Raw genomic sequence first — 16,818 nt, forward strand, 5'->3', positions numbered from 1 at the left:
GTTAGTTTGGCCGTGACAAAAGAAAACTTTGATGTTTTTCAACTAAAGAAAAGTACTGTTTCTGACAGCAGAAAAGATTCAAAGCCCACCATATTAAACCTGAATCAAGTTACTCCTAGCCACATTCTCTTTATTCCTTTAAGGTACTATGGTGAACTTCAAATAAAAACGTTCAATTTCTCAAAGGCTCTATTTTAAAATATGCTTATAATATGCAACTCTATCATATAAAATGAAAATCCACCCATGGTTATGATTCAGAGAACATGTCTATGATCTATTATGCCAAAAGGCAACTTAAACAAATTATATCCTTAATAATAAAGTCATGATAAGAGACACCAGTATTAAAAAAAATGCTTGCCATAAATGTAGAATACTTATTTATAACATAAGGTATGTCCATGGCAGGGAGTGAGAAAGGTGTACAGATTTGGAGAATACTGGAATTCATTAATAAAATAATTATAATTAATGCTAATTCAGTTTGAAATACTTTTCTGAAAGATGAAAGTGTTAAATATTTGGAAAGTTTAATCTTTTGGCCTTGTTATTTAGCTTCTCAATACAACAAAAATTGAAAAATTCTGTAGCACCTGGCTATTCTTCAAAAAAAAAAATCACAGTTATAAACTTTTTCCAGAAAATAAATTATCCAAAACCCCAAATCAAAGTAGATCTGCACACCTGAGCTCAGTTCTCTAGAGTTGCATGCTTCATCGACTTCATTACCGTACTTTTTGAAGCTAACTTTGTACCACATTCAAATGACCTTTATCAACAAGCAGCAGCAAATGGCCAACAAACCAGCAGCCCGCAAAGACGGTGGCTCCCATGGTAGCTCTTTGCTTATTTCATGGCGTCAGTACTTTCCAGATACTGAGGAATAGAACAGAATTCCAAAACAGATTTTTCTTTCCCCATTTGAATTATCTTCAAAGTAGAAAAATTACCCATTGTTTTTGTAGATGGTTGGCATAGAGGTAAATGTAATTTGGTTATAAGTAACTACCTACTGCCCAAAGATGTTTCAGAAAAGACAGATGAAAAATACAGATGGGCCCTGAGCAAACTAGAACTCCTAGGAGTGCAAACAACTCAGCAGCGATCCTGGCTTCACCTTGGCTTTTGCAAAAGCAGCAGAGCCCAAGTTAACAAGCTCTCCAAATGGGTGACAAAGTGAGGTGCAAGTGTGCATGCTACAGCCAAGCCGTCAGAGTTTTAAGGTTCTTTTCCATCCACTGGATATTCAACTGAATGACTTCCAAAGCCTCTTGGACACAACGAAGTCGAAAGGTTGCCTCCGACTGATTTTCAAAGAATGCCTGGACCTGTAAATTGCACATAGAAGTATTTCAAAAGAAGAAAAGAATGGTGTTATCTCAGGTAACTATGAATATCCTTTTCAAATAAGCTTTAACTTAATGATGGCTGTGCTGATGTCTTAAGAGAAGCAGAGACAAAAAATATTTTAATATTTGAGGTATTTATATCAAATTCCTGATCAAGCATGGTGAAATCTGCATTAATTTTAAAAATGAATTCTTCTACTCCCACAAGGATGAATATTTCAAATTTAAAACAAAAACAAAAACAAAAAACTGGCCAAGTAACAATAAGTAAGGTAAAGTCTAAAGATAGGTAGGCTTGGTGCATAATTTTACCCTTGGAATGGAATTCTTCAAAATCAATTTTATTACCACTTAAAAAGAAATCTGGCCTATCTTGATCTTAATTCAAAAAATTATTTGTATCAGTGAGACAAAGGAATATTGTGAGAATGGAATCAGAATTTTCTCTCACTGCTGTAGAAATAACCCCAGTGCAGAATCATTAGCACTGATGAAGGCAGACGGAGAGAAGGGACAGGAATTGGCAGGAGAAGCCACCATCTGACTTAAACTGAGCAGCCTGAGGGGAGAACGTTACCCAGGCTCCCAACTAGCATTTCATACAACCAACCTCAGATAAATGTGCCTTTGTTGAAAACAGGTGAGTTGATCCAGCAACAATACTTTGTATGGTATAGGACCCCAGATGGAACCTGAAGAAACACAAATACAAGAGCAAAAGGCAAAAATAATGAGTCAGCTGCTGGTAAGCAAAAATGCATCTAAGGCAGAGAGAATGGCGGCTCCCAACATCAAGAACCATCCTAAACACACTGACTGCCAGTGGGAAGGAAGGAGGGCAGAAAAAGGCAGGAGTTAGGGAGATCCAGGTACATTATTAGTCCATACGTCTACTCAAAAGCCACATCACTCACCCAGAAAAAAACCTACATGTGAGTTCTTAACCTCTCTCTTGGCAACAAGGAAGTATTTTTCAACATACGTAACCAGACAGCTACTGTGAAACAGCCCATGGCCAGGCTAAGCCAAGCACACGGGTGTCAAGCAAGGTTGAGCTTGATGACTGCTCAAACAGAACACCACTGTTAAATGACTCGCATTATGGGATTTTTTTTTTTTTAACAAATGTGAGTAGTTCTGGGTGTTTTAGTTAAACTGTCACTGAAGCATTTTTCCTCTCACAGCAAAATGTTAACTCTTGTGAACCAATACAGCACTGGGAACCTTTTTCAAATGCAGAGCCTGAGAACGCTAAGTTTGTAATTCTTTGAGAAACTTACTTCTGTACAAGCTTATTCCAGTTCTCTTTGACAAAATCCCATGCCAGTAAGTGTCCAGGAAAACGTCGGCCCACTGTTCTGATGATAAATGACAGCTTTTGTGTTCGGATGGTGTCTCCACTGAGGCTGTCCTTCATTAACCTGAAGGGCAAAGCAGATTTAGCTTCCAAAACAATTATTCGTGGTGAAGTGGTGACTGAACTCGTATTAGTACTAGTCTCCTAATTAAAGCTCTGTGGTGATTCAAGGGAAATATTTTGGGTTAGTCTAAGATTCATTAAAAATCTTTTTTTTTTTAACTTCTCTTTTTTTTTTTTTAAAAGAAGGAAAAGCTCACCAATGAGATAAGCACTTACATACACGGTCATATAAAAATAAATAGTTCTTGATGTTTAGTAAGGACTTCAGGAAATAAGTTCTAGTATGATTTATTGTAATTCTGCAGACTGGTATTTTTTTTTTTCGTTAAAAACTTTCCCTGAATAGGTAGGTATCTTATTACTCTTAAAAAACTAGGCTGTTTGAATGACTTGAAAATGAAGATACATTTCAGAATATACTCTTAACATTAATAGTTAAATTTATTGATACTTCATGTGTACTAGATAATGTTCTACATTCTTGAACAAAAATGCTTAAAATAGGTCATTACTACCTATCCTCATTCTATAGTTTAAGAAGATGAGGTTACGTAATTGCTCCAGTTAACACAGCTAATAAAAACTAAAGCCCAGAATATGAACATAAGCAATTCTCATCTACTAAAACACACACCCCTAAAAGAATGCAGTGGTAATTTTAAAACGGGAAAACCCCCAAATGCTCATCAAGACATGTATGAGAGAGCAAGGCTATGCAATACTAAGCAGCTACAAAAACTAATGAAGTAGGCTCTGTGAACTACACAGCAAACCTCAAAGGCTTATCACTCACTAAAAGGAACACACAAAACACTGGGTGTAGTATAAACCGATGTTTCCATATGTAAATGCACAGCCCAGGACCGACACTACTAACAGGAGAGAGGACGAGAACAGAAGTGAAGGATCAAATGAGAGACACTTTCACATCTTGTTCCATTTTCTTAGGTACTGTTTAAGTAATTTATAGTGGGAATTTATCAGTGTCTTACTAGCTTAAAATAAAATTATTACTACTTAAAAAACAAAAAATTTCCCTATTTGCTTGGGTTAGAGGCTGGCTACTACTTCGAAGAAAATGACTATTTGCAGTGTCCCCTTTGGGAAGTGGGTCTGGGCAGGTGCTGAAGATGTCTCTCGGACACTGTCATGATTTACCTGAGCAAAATTATACCAGAGAAGCAACGAGACCCAAGTGCCTCCCTTTCACCCTTCCTAGTGTTGACTTTCAAGATACTTCATATTTCCCTTGGCTACTCAGAGTTCCTGACCCTGCCATGACTGTTCCTCCTGTCAGAAGGCCCTACTCACTGCCCTTCCCTCCCGCATGCGAAGCTCCCATCTCCAGGTCTTCATCAGTTGAGTATGAAAAAGGAAAAGTTTGCCAAATTCACAACAAGGTGTAACCAAAAGCTTTTACATGGTTCCTTTTTCTGAAGTGTCTGCGTTTTCAAAATGACAGCTGGGACAGAACAATGCCTTGACCAAAAAGAATGAAGCACTAATTGTGGAATTAAAGATAATGCACCAACAACATGAAGGTGTTTTTAGTGTGATGCTTGGCATCTCCCAATCTCTCCTGGGCAAAGCGCTCTCTGCCTACGGTTCAGGTACAATCCCTGAGATGAAGCCCAGCACCTGTGGGCTCCTCACCACACTGTCCAAGTCAGATCTGGCCTGCGAGCCAAGGGAGGAAAAGGGAGACTTCCCACCCAAGGAGCACTAGGCTTTGTGTGTTTGTTTCTATATATCATATTCCTTTGGTGGTTTCATACCAGTAAAGTTTCCGCACATCGTCTGAGCTGGCAAGAGCTTCAAGTATTTTATTCTTCTCTGCTTCAGAGCCTACAGAGACATACTTGCTTAAGAGGAATGTCCAGCCGCTCTCAGTTTTTGCTCCAACCTTGAACACAGTTGTCATGACATCAGTAGGAAGACTGTAAGAGAGGTGGTCAAATGTGAGAAGAAAAAAAAAAAATCCTGAATGCAAAGGCAAGGAATTGACTAGTGAAAGTGTTTTGGGGGACAGAGCAGGTAATAATAAGTCTTTACAAGTAATAGTCAAGAAAATGGTTAATTCAGTGGCTGCTACTTTCCTAGTGGTGTGACTATAAAGAATATCAATTCAATATAATATAATAATTATCACTGAGCACCCCACAAAGAGCCCGGTGGACAACTGGCTGGACATTGTTGAGGGGAAGGAGAATGAGACACAGTCTCTGCTCTCTGGGAACTCACAGGCTATCACCGAGTGCAGGACAATAAATACATCGTAACACAGTGCGGTGAGCTCCCTGGTAGAAATACAGCAGCAAATGTAGCAGGGTGGAGTGAGAAGCGGGGAAGAAGCACAGTTTTCTGCCTTTATTAAGATCTTGGGGCTAGAAAGGGCTTCAACAGGTTATCCAAATACCCAACCCCGACTCTCCATCTGATGCTTGAATCTTCTTCCTTAATGCCCAATAAAGGACCTGGAGAGAGTCAATCATTGTCGAAAACATTTCTACTAACTGCCAACTCCACCTGCTATGTTTTACTCCTAAATGAAGAGAGACTTGCTTGACACCTCACACCCATTAGGATGGCTGCTATCAAAAACCCAGAGAATAAGCGTTGGTGAGGACATGGAAAAACTGGAACCCTTGTGCACTGTTGGTGGGAATGTAAAATAGAGCCACCACTATGGAAAACAGTACGGAGGTTCCTGTAAAATTATAAATAGAACTACCATCTGTTCTAGCAACACCACTTCTAGGTGTGTATGTAAAAGAATTGAAATCAGGGTCTCAAAGAGATATTCGTACACCCATGTTCATAGCAGCATTATTCCTAAGAGCCAGAAGGTGGAAGCAACCCAAATATCCATCAATGGATGAATGAATGAACAAAATACAGAATATACATACAATGGATTATTCAGCCTTAAAAAAGAAGGAAATTCTGACATATGTTACAACATGGACGACTCTTGAGGATATTATGGTTAACTGAAATAAACCAGTCACAAAAAGACGAATATTGTATGATTTCCCTTACGTGCGGTATTTGGAGCAGTAAAACTCATGACAAAGTAGAGTGGTGGTTGCCAGGCGCTGGGGCAAGGGCAAGATGGGGAGCTGTTGTTTGGCTAAAGGAAGTCAGTTTTGCAAGATGAAAAAGTTCTGGAGATTCACTGCACAACAGTATGAATATACTTACAGGACTGAACCATACACTTAAAAACTGTCAAGATAGTAAACTTTATATACATATATTTTATAATTAAAAGAAAAGTCTTATTTGAGGATCGATGCATAGAGCTCTCTGACATTAACACTCAGTTTGATAACATTTATGACCCAGGAGATAAAGATCCTGGTTTCAGTATATGATGTAAGGTACAGGAGAGAAGAGGGTTCATCTGAGTGGAAGCACATGTCACCTTCGGGTTCCATTGGATGCCAACCAATCGTTAAACAGCTTCATGGCAGTAGTGCTGCAGTTCTCCAGGCCGTGGGAGCAAGCAAAGTCTAGCAAGACTGACCGAAGCTCTCGAGCAGATGGGGTGCCCTCATCAGTCCAAGTTTGCTGCTGGACTTGGCTTTGAAGCAATTTAAACACCTTGGCCTAGAGAGACAAAATGGAATATAATAGAGTAACAAATAATTCGGACCAGAAAAATCAGGACAACTGATCTCTTTTCCCCAACATTTACTCAAAGAGAAAAACAGGTGGGGCATAGATGTTACTCATTAAATACCGACTGACATAGGGAGCCCACATACAGCTGGGATGAAACCATTCCATAACAGAGGCCAGAAATAGGCTCCTATAGCCACGGGGGCCTTTTAAAGACATAAGACAGAAAGAATTAATCTCTTCTCTGCGGTAGGGAACTTTCCTTCTGTGTGTACTCGGCTAGAAGTTATTTTCCTGCAAAAAGTATCACCTATAACCACTGCTGGAAGGAAGCTGGAACTTCCTGACCTCGTGACTTTAGAATCCACAAATCCATTAAGCAACCAGAGGAAAATATACTTCTTTACTGACAAGTAGATGTTTAAATGCTTCTGAATTCAATAAAGGAATATTTTTAAAAAATCAACTTGTTTGATGCTGTAATAAATTAATCAAGTTAGTAAGAAAATGAGACCTGCAGGGAAGAATAGTTGTTTACAGTAATTTTTCTCCTTACCCAACTTTTTATTTTAAGAAAATTTTACACCTACAGAATAGCTACAAGAATAGTACAATGAATACCCATATGCTAGATTCATCATTAATTTTTTTAACACTCTCACATTTACTTTGTTTTTATGTGTATATAACACAGAAACACACATTTGTTTTCCTAGTTTTAGCTGAACTATATGAAAGTAAGTTATAGATATTTCATTTATAAATACTTTAGCATGCAACTCCCAGTAATAAGGACATTTTTGTATATAATCATAATATCACACAGTAGTATCATCTACTATTCAGCCCATTGTTACCATGATTTCTGAATGAGATGTCATTCTTAAATGCATACTTATGGTATTAAGAAACCAACAGATCTCTCGTTTCTTTCTCATCTCTTCCCACAGCAAAGCGTGGAAGCTGTTCATAGTATAGGGAACCACAGTTTCCAGACAGCAAGCTGTGGCGCAGGGGGAGGAGGACACATGGGATTAAAAGGAAATCATCATGTGAAGTGTACATTTACAAACGTCACCAAAAGGAACAAAAATTCTAATATAAAAATATTTCCAGGTAGTTTTTAGAAAAGCTTCCTGGCTATAAATAGCAGAATCAGAATGAAAACAATTCACGGCGCCGCCCCCCCCCAAAGGGTTCTCCGCACAGGAGGATGTCTCCCCGCTGCTACCTCTCAACATTAACACCACTGCCACTGCCACTGCCACGTCTCATCTCAAGTGGCAAGTGCCACAGATGACCACACACAAAACCTCCTAGCCCCCCAGTTAGTTCAGGTTCTTCGCAGAGCACTACATTCTTCTGGATGCCACTGTCAGTACTTAACATGAATCCTAGTTGGAGAGTTTAGACTCATGAAGCCGTTTTCTCAGCAGACCTTCTCTGAGTAAGTCTCTTGTGGAGCGGACTAGAAGATGGAAAAAAGAATCTGTGCCAGGGGAAGGACTCGAAGTGTGTGATAACCTGCCAACTTGCTTTTTTTGCTTCAAAAGCAATGAAATAGAGAATAGACACCTTGTGGAATGTGTGAGTGACAAAGCTTGTGAGTCACTGGGAGGATGTGAAGTGGAAAAATACTTGCCATGCTGACTGACAGTGCAAGGAACAGAAAAGTAATGTCAGAGACCCTACTGGGTACACACGTCTGCACTGGCACATGCTGTCTTCCACTGGCCTGACCTTCTCAGTGGCATCATGATAGCAAACCATCCCCAATGACTGAAGAAAAAAATAAATTTAAAAGCTACTCATAACTGTCAAATAAGGAAGAATGAAAGAAAAAAAAGTTCCATACTTGCAATATCATTAAAAAAAATTCAGTGGAGGAAGATGGCAATGATCCTTGAGAGTTGACTAAAACATAAAGACACTGGGGGGAAAATGGGACTTAAAAAGTACTGGAAGCAGAGGACACCTGACAGTTGAAGATGCTAAGGCCAATTCCTGAGCCGTTACTCCATCGGAATTACAGGGTGTAACTACTAGTTATTCCCTGTACCAAAGAGTCAAGCAGAAGTCCCAAAATAGTTGGCTTGAAATATATTTCAAATGGTAGCAAGAAAGAGTAAAAGATTGTATTTAAAAATACTATTTTTAGAAAATTTAGATTATAAAACATTTCTGTAAGTAATCCAGGTTATATCTTTGATAAATGACAGCAAGTTTCAAGTTATCTTTCCTTTTTAGGAATAAAATTAAACTCGTTTTTCCATGGTTTTACATGAGTTTTTTTTTTTTTTAGTTTACACTCATTAAACAATGGAATTCAATACTCTGATTTCATAACAGTAGGGACAGAGAATAAACCGATGAGCTGATAAACAAGCTGTGAACACTGGATAAGCAATGAGGTGCAACAACGATCACACAAAATGATTTAAAAAATAAAACAGACGGGGCAAGATGCTGGCACTTATGAATTACATATTGATTTACTGCTTTAATTTTACACTGATGTGCCCAGGGAGTTCTTTCTTGGGTCAACTGAGCTTCTTAAAAGTGAAGTGTCAGCTTTTATAGCAAAAGGTTTATCCCACCAATCCCATATATGTAAAAGAATGACAGACTTGTAAGTGATAAAACAGGAATATGTCTGAGATCAGACTTTAGCATCAGATGTGAACAATTTGACACAATTCAAAGTGCCTACAGACCCACGTCACAGCAGACATCACAAAACGTGATGTGCAGGTAGCACATGCAGCCCACATAACAAAATGACCTATAATAAATACACACAATGCTTGGGTGCTACTGACTTAAAAATTAATTAGACACCAGCCTTAATCACAAATACTATCTGAAGGTTGGATCTAAGGACTCGGAAAGGTCTGCCACTCCAAACTCCAACTAACCACCAGTCCCACAGACCCCACCATGAACTATGTTCTTAACAAACACATGCCTGCCCAGCAAACTGGAAATCATCGTGGGATGAAGATGCAGAATTAGCTGAGTTCACAGTAGGAAAATATTCAAAAGGTCTCACTCCTTGAATTGAATTTAGCATCTGTGTTCTCAGCACAGGGATACCTGAGGTAAGTATCAAGTGCTTCCTTTTGTTTTTTTTTTTTTTAAAGGGAGGTACTGGGGATTGAACCCAGGACCTTGGGCATGATAAGCACGTGCTCTACCACTGATCTATATTCCCATCCCCCAAGTGCTTCCTGACACTAGGCCCTCAACACAGTTACTGGAGAGAGGCAGGTAGAAGAGTGGCTTCTGTGATCATGAAATTTAACAGGACTTCAAACTGGTTTAATTTAAAAAATGCAGTTTAAAAAAGGAAAAAGAAAAAGACAGCAAGAAAGAAACAGCTTTGCTCTTTCCAATAAAATGGAATCCTTTGAAAGATGACACTGCTAGAACTAATTCATTTAAAATACAGCCACATAACACAAAGAGCAGGCTCTGGAGTGAAATGAATCTAAGTTTGAATCTCAGCTTTCTAATTTACTAGGTAAGTGGCTTTGGGAAAGTTATTCAATACCCTCAGCAATGCAGTGGGGGTAGAAACATCTATGTGGCATTATGTGAGGATTAAAACAGTCCCCAACACCAAGGCTCCTCTGGTGCTTTGCAGGGAGACATAACCACCAGCAGCATCGTCCATGAGACAGTTATCAGTGAGGACTCCTAAAGCAGAATATTCTCAAAATAAACATACCTACCACTTTATAACTACCACCAGGAAATTATGGGGGAGGACTGCACTGCAAAAGGGCCCATTTCAAGCATTTATTACATAAAAGTAAACCTGGATTTGAATAGAGAAATTTTCTTTTCATGTGATCCCATTTTGACAGCAGTGTTGGAAGTCTGTATTTTGATGTTCAAACAAGACCATGTCATGCTAACCCTTTATCAACTCTTCATGGTAAGAAATGCCGTTTTGATTCAAAGTAAAAATTTCATAACAAGGGAAGTGAAGAAAATGGAGTTTAACTGGTTGCTTTTTCAGCCTGTTACCGCGGAGGGGAGCATGAATAACAACAGAAAAGGTGAGCAACAACAGGAACTTGGCAAAAGGCAGACTTACCACCAGTCTTGAGGCCAGATCCATGTGCCCCAGTTTCTCAAGGAGGTTATAGATTAGTTCCGTCTGGAACAGGGCTTCAGTGATGGGTGCAGTATAGGTCTCATTTCTAAGATAACCAATCAAGTCAAAAGCTCTCTGAAGAGGCACCTTGCCTAGGCTAAGGGGATGAAAGAACAGGAAAAGTAAATACGCCAGCACAGGCAGATGAACGGTACGCACGCTGAGAGAGAAACTTTATGGCTAGGTGGGGAGTCCTGAAGACATACAATTTAAGCTTTGAGTGGCATTCTGTAAAGTTGGACTAAATATTATTTTCTCTGATTAAGCTTGTGTGTGTGACTGAAGGTTAAAGACACATATTAGGAGAAAGATAAACAATAGCTCAGTTTTTAATTCTGTAAGCCACCTGTAAATTGCTACTGACTCAGGAAAAATATTATAACATTTTAGGTGAAAAAAGATTAAGAGTGTTAATTTTATTTATTTATTATTAACTTATTATTTATCAGGTGAGAGTAGGTGACATAAAGAGGATTTGAATTAGAAAGAAATTTTTGCTATTTGTATGGGAATTTGTCAAACTTGTTAAGGCAAGGTCCACTGTGAATTTATGGTAGGGCACATCTAAAAAATTAGCCATTTTATAAAAATCACAACGATGATGGCAGAGATGATGTAAGGTCACTTCATAAAAAACAGGCCAAAATAGGAGGGCCAAGAGCAGTTAGAGGGAACACATCTGAATATTTCTTGTGTCTCCAGACCCATTAACAACCTAAGCCGGGAACCTTCCTATTCAGAGGATAGGATACCCATGCACGAGGTCACCGCCATTCTTGGCTTTGGGGCTGTGTAACACGCGGGGTGGCAGGGGAGGTACGTGGTACTCCAGCTCTCAGAGGTGTCCCTCAAACCCGTGGGTGAGCACCAAGCCTCATGCTTAAACTACCTGCTGCTTGAAAAGAATTCTCTCATGAAATAAAACAAAGCCTGAACTTCTACAACAATTTATTTAGCAAATACGTGTCCTGCTTGTTGGTATGTACAGTCCTGAAATATTATTTAAATCGTGTTATTTAACTGCTCAGTATGTTTGTAGCTGATGTTTCAACATAGATTTTAAAGCCCCTGAAGGCAAGGACTTTATCTTATATTTTCCCAGTCCTCCAAATGAACTATACCTAACGGGCAATACATGCAAGCTCTTCTGCACTGTTTTTCTAAAATGTTCTTTTCCTCAAGAACACTTGGTTCAAAACAAAACAAGACCCAAGTCGAGCATACTATACCCTGCAAGTTCAAAGATGTTATTGATGAGGCTGGCTCGGTCTCTGTCACTCAGGACATAAGGATTTATTTTCAGCTGTTTGATCAGTGCTTCCCAGTCGTCATCTGCATAGTGTACAATGTAATAGCCAGTCATGTCTGTATTGACCTTGACCCACTTCACTTCTTCTGTGAGATTGATGACACCTAACACAGACCAAAAAATCAAGAGAGAGAGAAGATAACAGGGCAAGAAAAATATTATGGATGCTTTGTTTCAAAGTTAATATGGTTATCATTTGTATATTTAATATTCTACTAATAAACTAAATGTCTGCCTCCCAGAGCAGTTATTTTCATGTTAACAAAGGTCACCACTCATTCACTAAACAATTATTTATTTAATGGTAAACAGGTAGATACGTGCCTTCTCTCATAGATCTTACAGTCTAATATAACCAGGCAAGTAGAATATAATAAAAATATTATCGATGGAAAAAGAAAGCATGGCATTCTGTGGAAGCACACAGTAGAAATGCTTCACCCCCTCGGGGAGGTTAGGAGAGGTTTCTTGGAAGAAATGACATCAAAGCTGAGACTTCAGTATACACAGGTATTGTTAGCCAAGTAAAGAGGGGCCCTGAGTGTTCAAGTCCTAGAGAGAAAGTGTCCACGGTGTCCGTGTGCTGGACTGGCTCCCAAAGTTACAGGGGTGGAGAAGAGAAGCAGGAAGGGAAGCGTGTGCAGGTGAGGCAGTGGGAGGACCAGATGAAACGTGTTCCATCCCAGCCTTTGTCTCTAGTTATGTTAGCCAAGGAAGGACAGACAAAGCCACTTTAAAAAGTCACATAATTCTAAAATAAACATTAGGGAAGGATTAAGGTCTCATTAAGCACAAATAAGAAATAATTGAGTTAAAATAATAGAAAACTGGCAATGTACTTTTTAGGCCCTTAACATTACATATATGAATACTGAGACAGTCATTAGTAATTTATATGGAATCATTTCAATTAATGTACAATTAATAAGAAGGTAAATAATATGTGACTACAAAACATATTGCTACAAAATCTGACTACAAAATATAGATGGAAATTTTAAAAATCTTTAAAATTAGTAATCAAGAAATGTCCTTTAAAGTTGACAACAAGGATGCGAATTTAAAATATTAGTTAAGGGCATGCTTCCAAGAATCTTAAGGTTTACTCTTTATTAGACCAGAAGCCCCATGAGATTTATTTGTCCACGTGAATCCCTCAGCACCTAGAACAATGTACTCAGGTACTCAGAAATTACTCAGTGAATTAATGAGTGAGCAAAATAATTAAGTCACAGTAAATGGTTTTAAACACATCTAAATAAGGTTTGTAGATGCTTGATAATAAATTTTCTTCCCCATTTTAAAGTAGAGAATACTAATTTTTTAAACTATAAGAGAAAGAGGAGTAGAGATAAGAAAAATAATCGAAACTCAGATAATAATAGCGTTATGGGGTATATCTCCTGACAAGATTTTTTCTATACACATATTAACTGATTTAATATTTAATACGGTAGATCTATATGCATTTATTTGTATACTGCTTTTTCACCCCATGAGATTTTTCCATTATCTTCAAATGCAGTGTTCAAATATCTTCGTAATATTCTATTTCAAGATCTACCACAGTTTAACCAATTTCCTATTGGAAGTATTTAGGATGTTTTATAATTGTCTCTATCATAACAATTACATATGAAAATTTTTGCACATAAAATGCTTTGCAAACACAATTGAACCCTTTATTTTTCTCTCCATTTTTTAAAAACCCTTTTAATACCCAAGGTCTTACGGTTGATCAACTTTAAGAGCATGAATTATTTAAATTTATCAGATTCTTTTAATACCTTAGTTACTCCAATTCTGCTGGAACTGTAAAAGACTTTTAAGATGGAAAGACTAACATTCTGATTATTTCTTAACAAGACATATCAGATAATCAGCCTTTTTCATTAAAATATTCCATATTAATTTATGTTTTTGCTGATATAGCAACAGATAGGAAAGATTAATTACATTAATAGGGTTTATTCCTTTTTCTAGAGTAGAATACAGTTCTAAGGAATATTTGTGATGACAACAGTAGCTGCTCCAAGTTGGAGATATTTTTAACACACCAATGACTAATGAAATTAACTTTGTTAGCTAATGCAAAAATATCAGCACTCTCCAGGTCACCAAACACAATTTCCTACAGAGCTTTTTATCAAGAAGGGACCTTGGGAAGAAGAACTAAAGAGCTCCAAACCTCCTTTTCCCCAAAAAGGAGGCAAAGAATAAGCATGGCCATTTTCCCACTGGATGGATGCAGGAAAATACTGAAATACAGAGTATCTTGGCTGATAAGCAACTTGCCATGTTGGAAACCTAGCCAAGTCCAGATGGTAGAGAGGAGGAACACAGCTGGAAGTGTACTTGAAATTATTACTGTCATTTTGATGACAGAATATAAAGCCCTGCAGCCAACAGCATAGAGAGGAGAGTTATCATTTAAAGAATCAACATATTCATCTCTTTCAGGTCTTCTGAATGATCCAGAATGGAGGACCTTAAAACCACAGATATCGAAAAAATATAATAGCTTTGCACACAAGGGAAGTAACTACATCCTGCAGCTCAAATGTGGATGAGGGCTACATTCATATGTTTTTAATTTATTGTAATCATTAAGAGATTAACAGTTCAATTTTCACCGTCCATTGAGTAGTGAAAAAGAGTGAGCAACTCCAATGTTAAATGGCAGAAGCCCAGATGAAGTAATCTAATAGCGATTTTAATAAACCATTTGTCAGTAAGTTACAAAAATCAGCTACTGTTTTATAAAGAAACATTAAAGTACAGAAACAAAAAAAAATACACTTTTACTACAAAGTTGCAAAATTTCCTGTATGGCTTGCTCCAGAGGGCTAGCATTATACATGCAGTTGAACTGCATTCCCTCCTGTTCAAAAGCATTCCTTTCTCCAGTACCCCTTTCTTCCCCTTTATTTTATTAGGGGCAAAGGCAAGAGCAGAGACTGGCACATGATACATATCCTATCCTAACTACATGCCCGCTCTTCTTTTTTTCAATTGCCTTCAGTTTCAATGACCTTTACTTTCAGAGAAATATTTCTGGCACAGTGATATATCCTTTCAGAAACATGAATCTTTCAAGTTAGATTTCATATAAAAATTTCCTACAGTGAAAGAGCTTAGGTCTGAGTAAAGTGTAGAAGAGAGAAAAGGAGAGGTGGGGAAAGCAAGGAAGAGAAAGGAGAGGGAGATACTTTTTTTAGTGTAATTTCCTCAATAGGTAGTTTAGAAAAATGGTCCCTCGATGCCTTCCTTATGCACAAAAACTATTAATCTCACAAAATCCATGTATATGGGGGAAAGTGACAAAAATACTGACAACATATAACTTCTATATTTGGTTGAACTAATGGACTAACCCAGCAACCCTAGCACTAGAACACATGGAAATGTACTATAGATTTAACAAACCACCAAGATAACACACTGCACTAAAGTCATATGGCATAAAATAAGCCTCTGTAGTCACCATCTGTGCTCCATTTCTTTGAAGAATAGAAGAACTTAAAATTCAATTAAACCAAGAGTGGTTCTCATGGGAGAGTTAAGAATCAAGAAGACCCAACTGTCCTCAGGGTCAGATACTTCTTGAGGGGACAGAACATTTTCAGTGTGAACTTTCAAAACCTGAACTGCCAGGAGTTAAAACTGCAGCAGCAACAAGGTTAAATAACAGAGTTGGGAAGAGGAAGTAGCAGACTGCTTTCTTCATGTCTTGGCTCAGTTCCAGCTCTAGATTAAACCAGTCATTATAGTACATTCTGTATATTTCCCTTTACTAAGAATATTTTCCCCAAGTGAGGAGAAACAGAAGATATCATTTCATCAAGCTTTGAATGCTCTCTTCCTAGAACTTTTTACAGTGAGATTTGGAATTGAGTCACTTCACTATAGACTAGAATTTATTCATTCAATAAATTTTTGTGTGCCTGCTCGGTGCAAAGGGTGCAAAAGCGATTTGTGTAACCATGACCTCCTCCTTCAATGAGGGATACATCTAATGTGGGGGTAGGTATAAACGAAACAGTACTTACAGTTTATTAAAAGTAGAGAACATTACTAAAATACCATAAGGAGGGCATCTAACCTGCCTTGGGGTGAGGGAGGGCTTCCTGGAGCAAGCAATGGGTGAGTTGAGACCTGAAGAGAGAACAGGGAGATGGGAGGCAATAGTGTTCTCCCAGGAGAGAAAACAGCATATGCAAAGGCCCAGAGACAAGAGGCAGTGAGGCATGTTTGAGTTTCTGAAACAATTTTTGTGCAGTGGAAGTAAAGAATGTCAGCTAGGGGCTTAGCTTGACTTTGGGGTGTGAATCTCAAAAAGAGTTTAAGAAGCTCACATATAAAGTGAGCTAAAAAGTAAAGGGCAAATAAAAGTAATTTCTTATTGTCAGATTATTTCTAATACCAATCAAAACTTAAATACTATTGAGAGGCTTGCAAAATTTCCTTATTGGTCCCTTTCAAATAGGGAGATGGGATTATTTATTCTCTCTTAGGTCAGAGACCATCCTTCCAGGCAGGACCCACTTAACATATGAAGTTTTGTTTTTATCAAAGGAGAGAGCACTTCTTTGCACCTCCAGCTATGCTATGTTAATCAAAGATATGATGACCTGTTCTTAGTGTTTGAAATTATGAAACAGTTGTTGTAACACTCCACTCTAGTTAGATTGAAATGCAACTGGTTTGTTCATACATTTCAATTGGTATTATAAACACACAACAGAAAGGCACCTTGGAAATATGTATTAAATCAGAAGAGGTAACACAGTCTTCATTTTTAAGAAGCATTCCTGTGAAAAAGTTCATATAATGAGAAAGCATTTAAGACCCCAAATTTTATTGAGGCATTTTTTTTAAATAGAAATGGTAAATCAAGTGTCCAACAATAAGGAATGATTAAGTCAATTACTGTACGTGTTAACGTAAAAAAAAAGCA

General features: G+C 37.9%; 1 protein-coding gene across 2 annotated transcripts in view; it reads right to left on the reverse strand.

Annotated features, from left to right (window-relative positions):
• Window positions 1-366: 366 nt before the first annotated feature.
• Window positions 367-16,818, reverse strand: part of LNPEP (leucyl and cystinyl aminopeptidase) — an 80,999-nt gene continuing 64,547 nt past the window's right edge. For both annotated transcript variants that reach the window (XM_006212956.4, XM_072958365.1), the window contains exons 12-18: window positions 11,782-11,965; window positions 10,493-10,649; window positions 6,197-6,381; window positions 4,548-4,709; window positions 2,633-2,773; window positions 1,963-2,044; window positions 367-1,331 (exon numbers count right to left, since the gene is read on the reverse strand). In XM_006212956.4, the coding sequence (XP_006213018.2) occupies window positions 1,200-1,331; window positions 1,963-2,044; window positions 2,633-2,773; window positions 4,548-4,709; window positions 6,197-6,381; window positions 10,493-10,649; window positions 11,782-11,965 (1,043 nt within the window). In that variant the 3' untranslated portion in view covers window positions 367-1,199. The remainder of the gene's footprint in view (window positions 1,332-1,962; window positions 2,045-2,632; window positions 2,774-4,547; window positions 4,710-6,196; window positions 6,382-10,492; window positions 10,650-11,781; window positions 11,966-16,818) is intronic.

The sequence above is a fragment of the Vicugna pacos genome, chromosome 3, assembly GCF_048564905.1.
Source record: "Vicugna pacos chromosome 3, VicPac4, whole genome shotgun sequence".
Lineage (NCBI taxonomy): Eukaryota > Metazoa > Chordata > Mammalia > Artiodactyla > Camelidae > Vicugna > Vicugna pacos.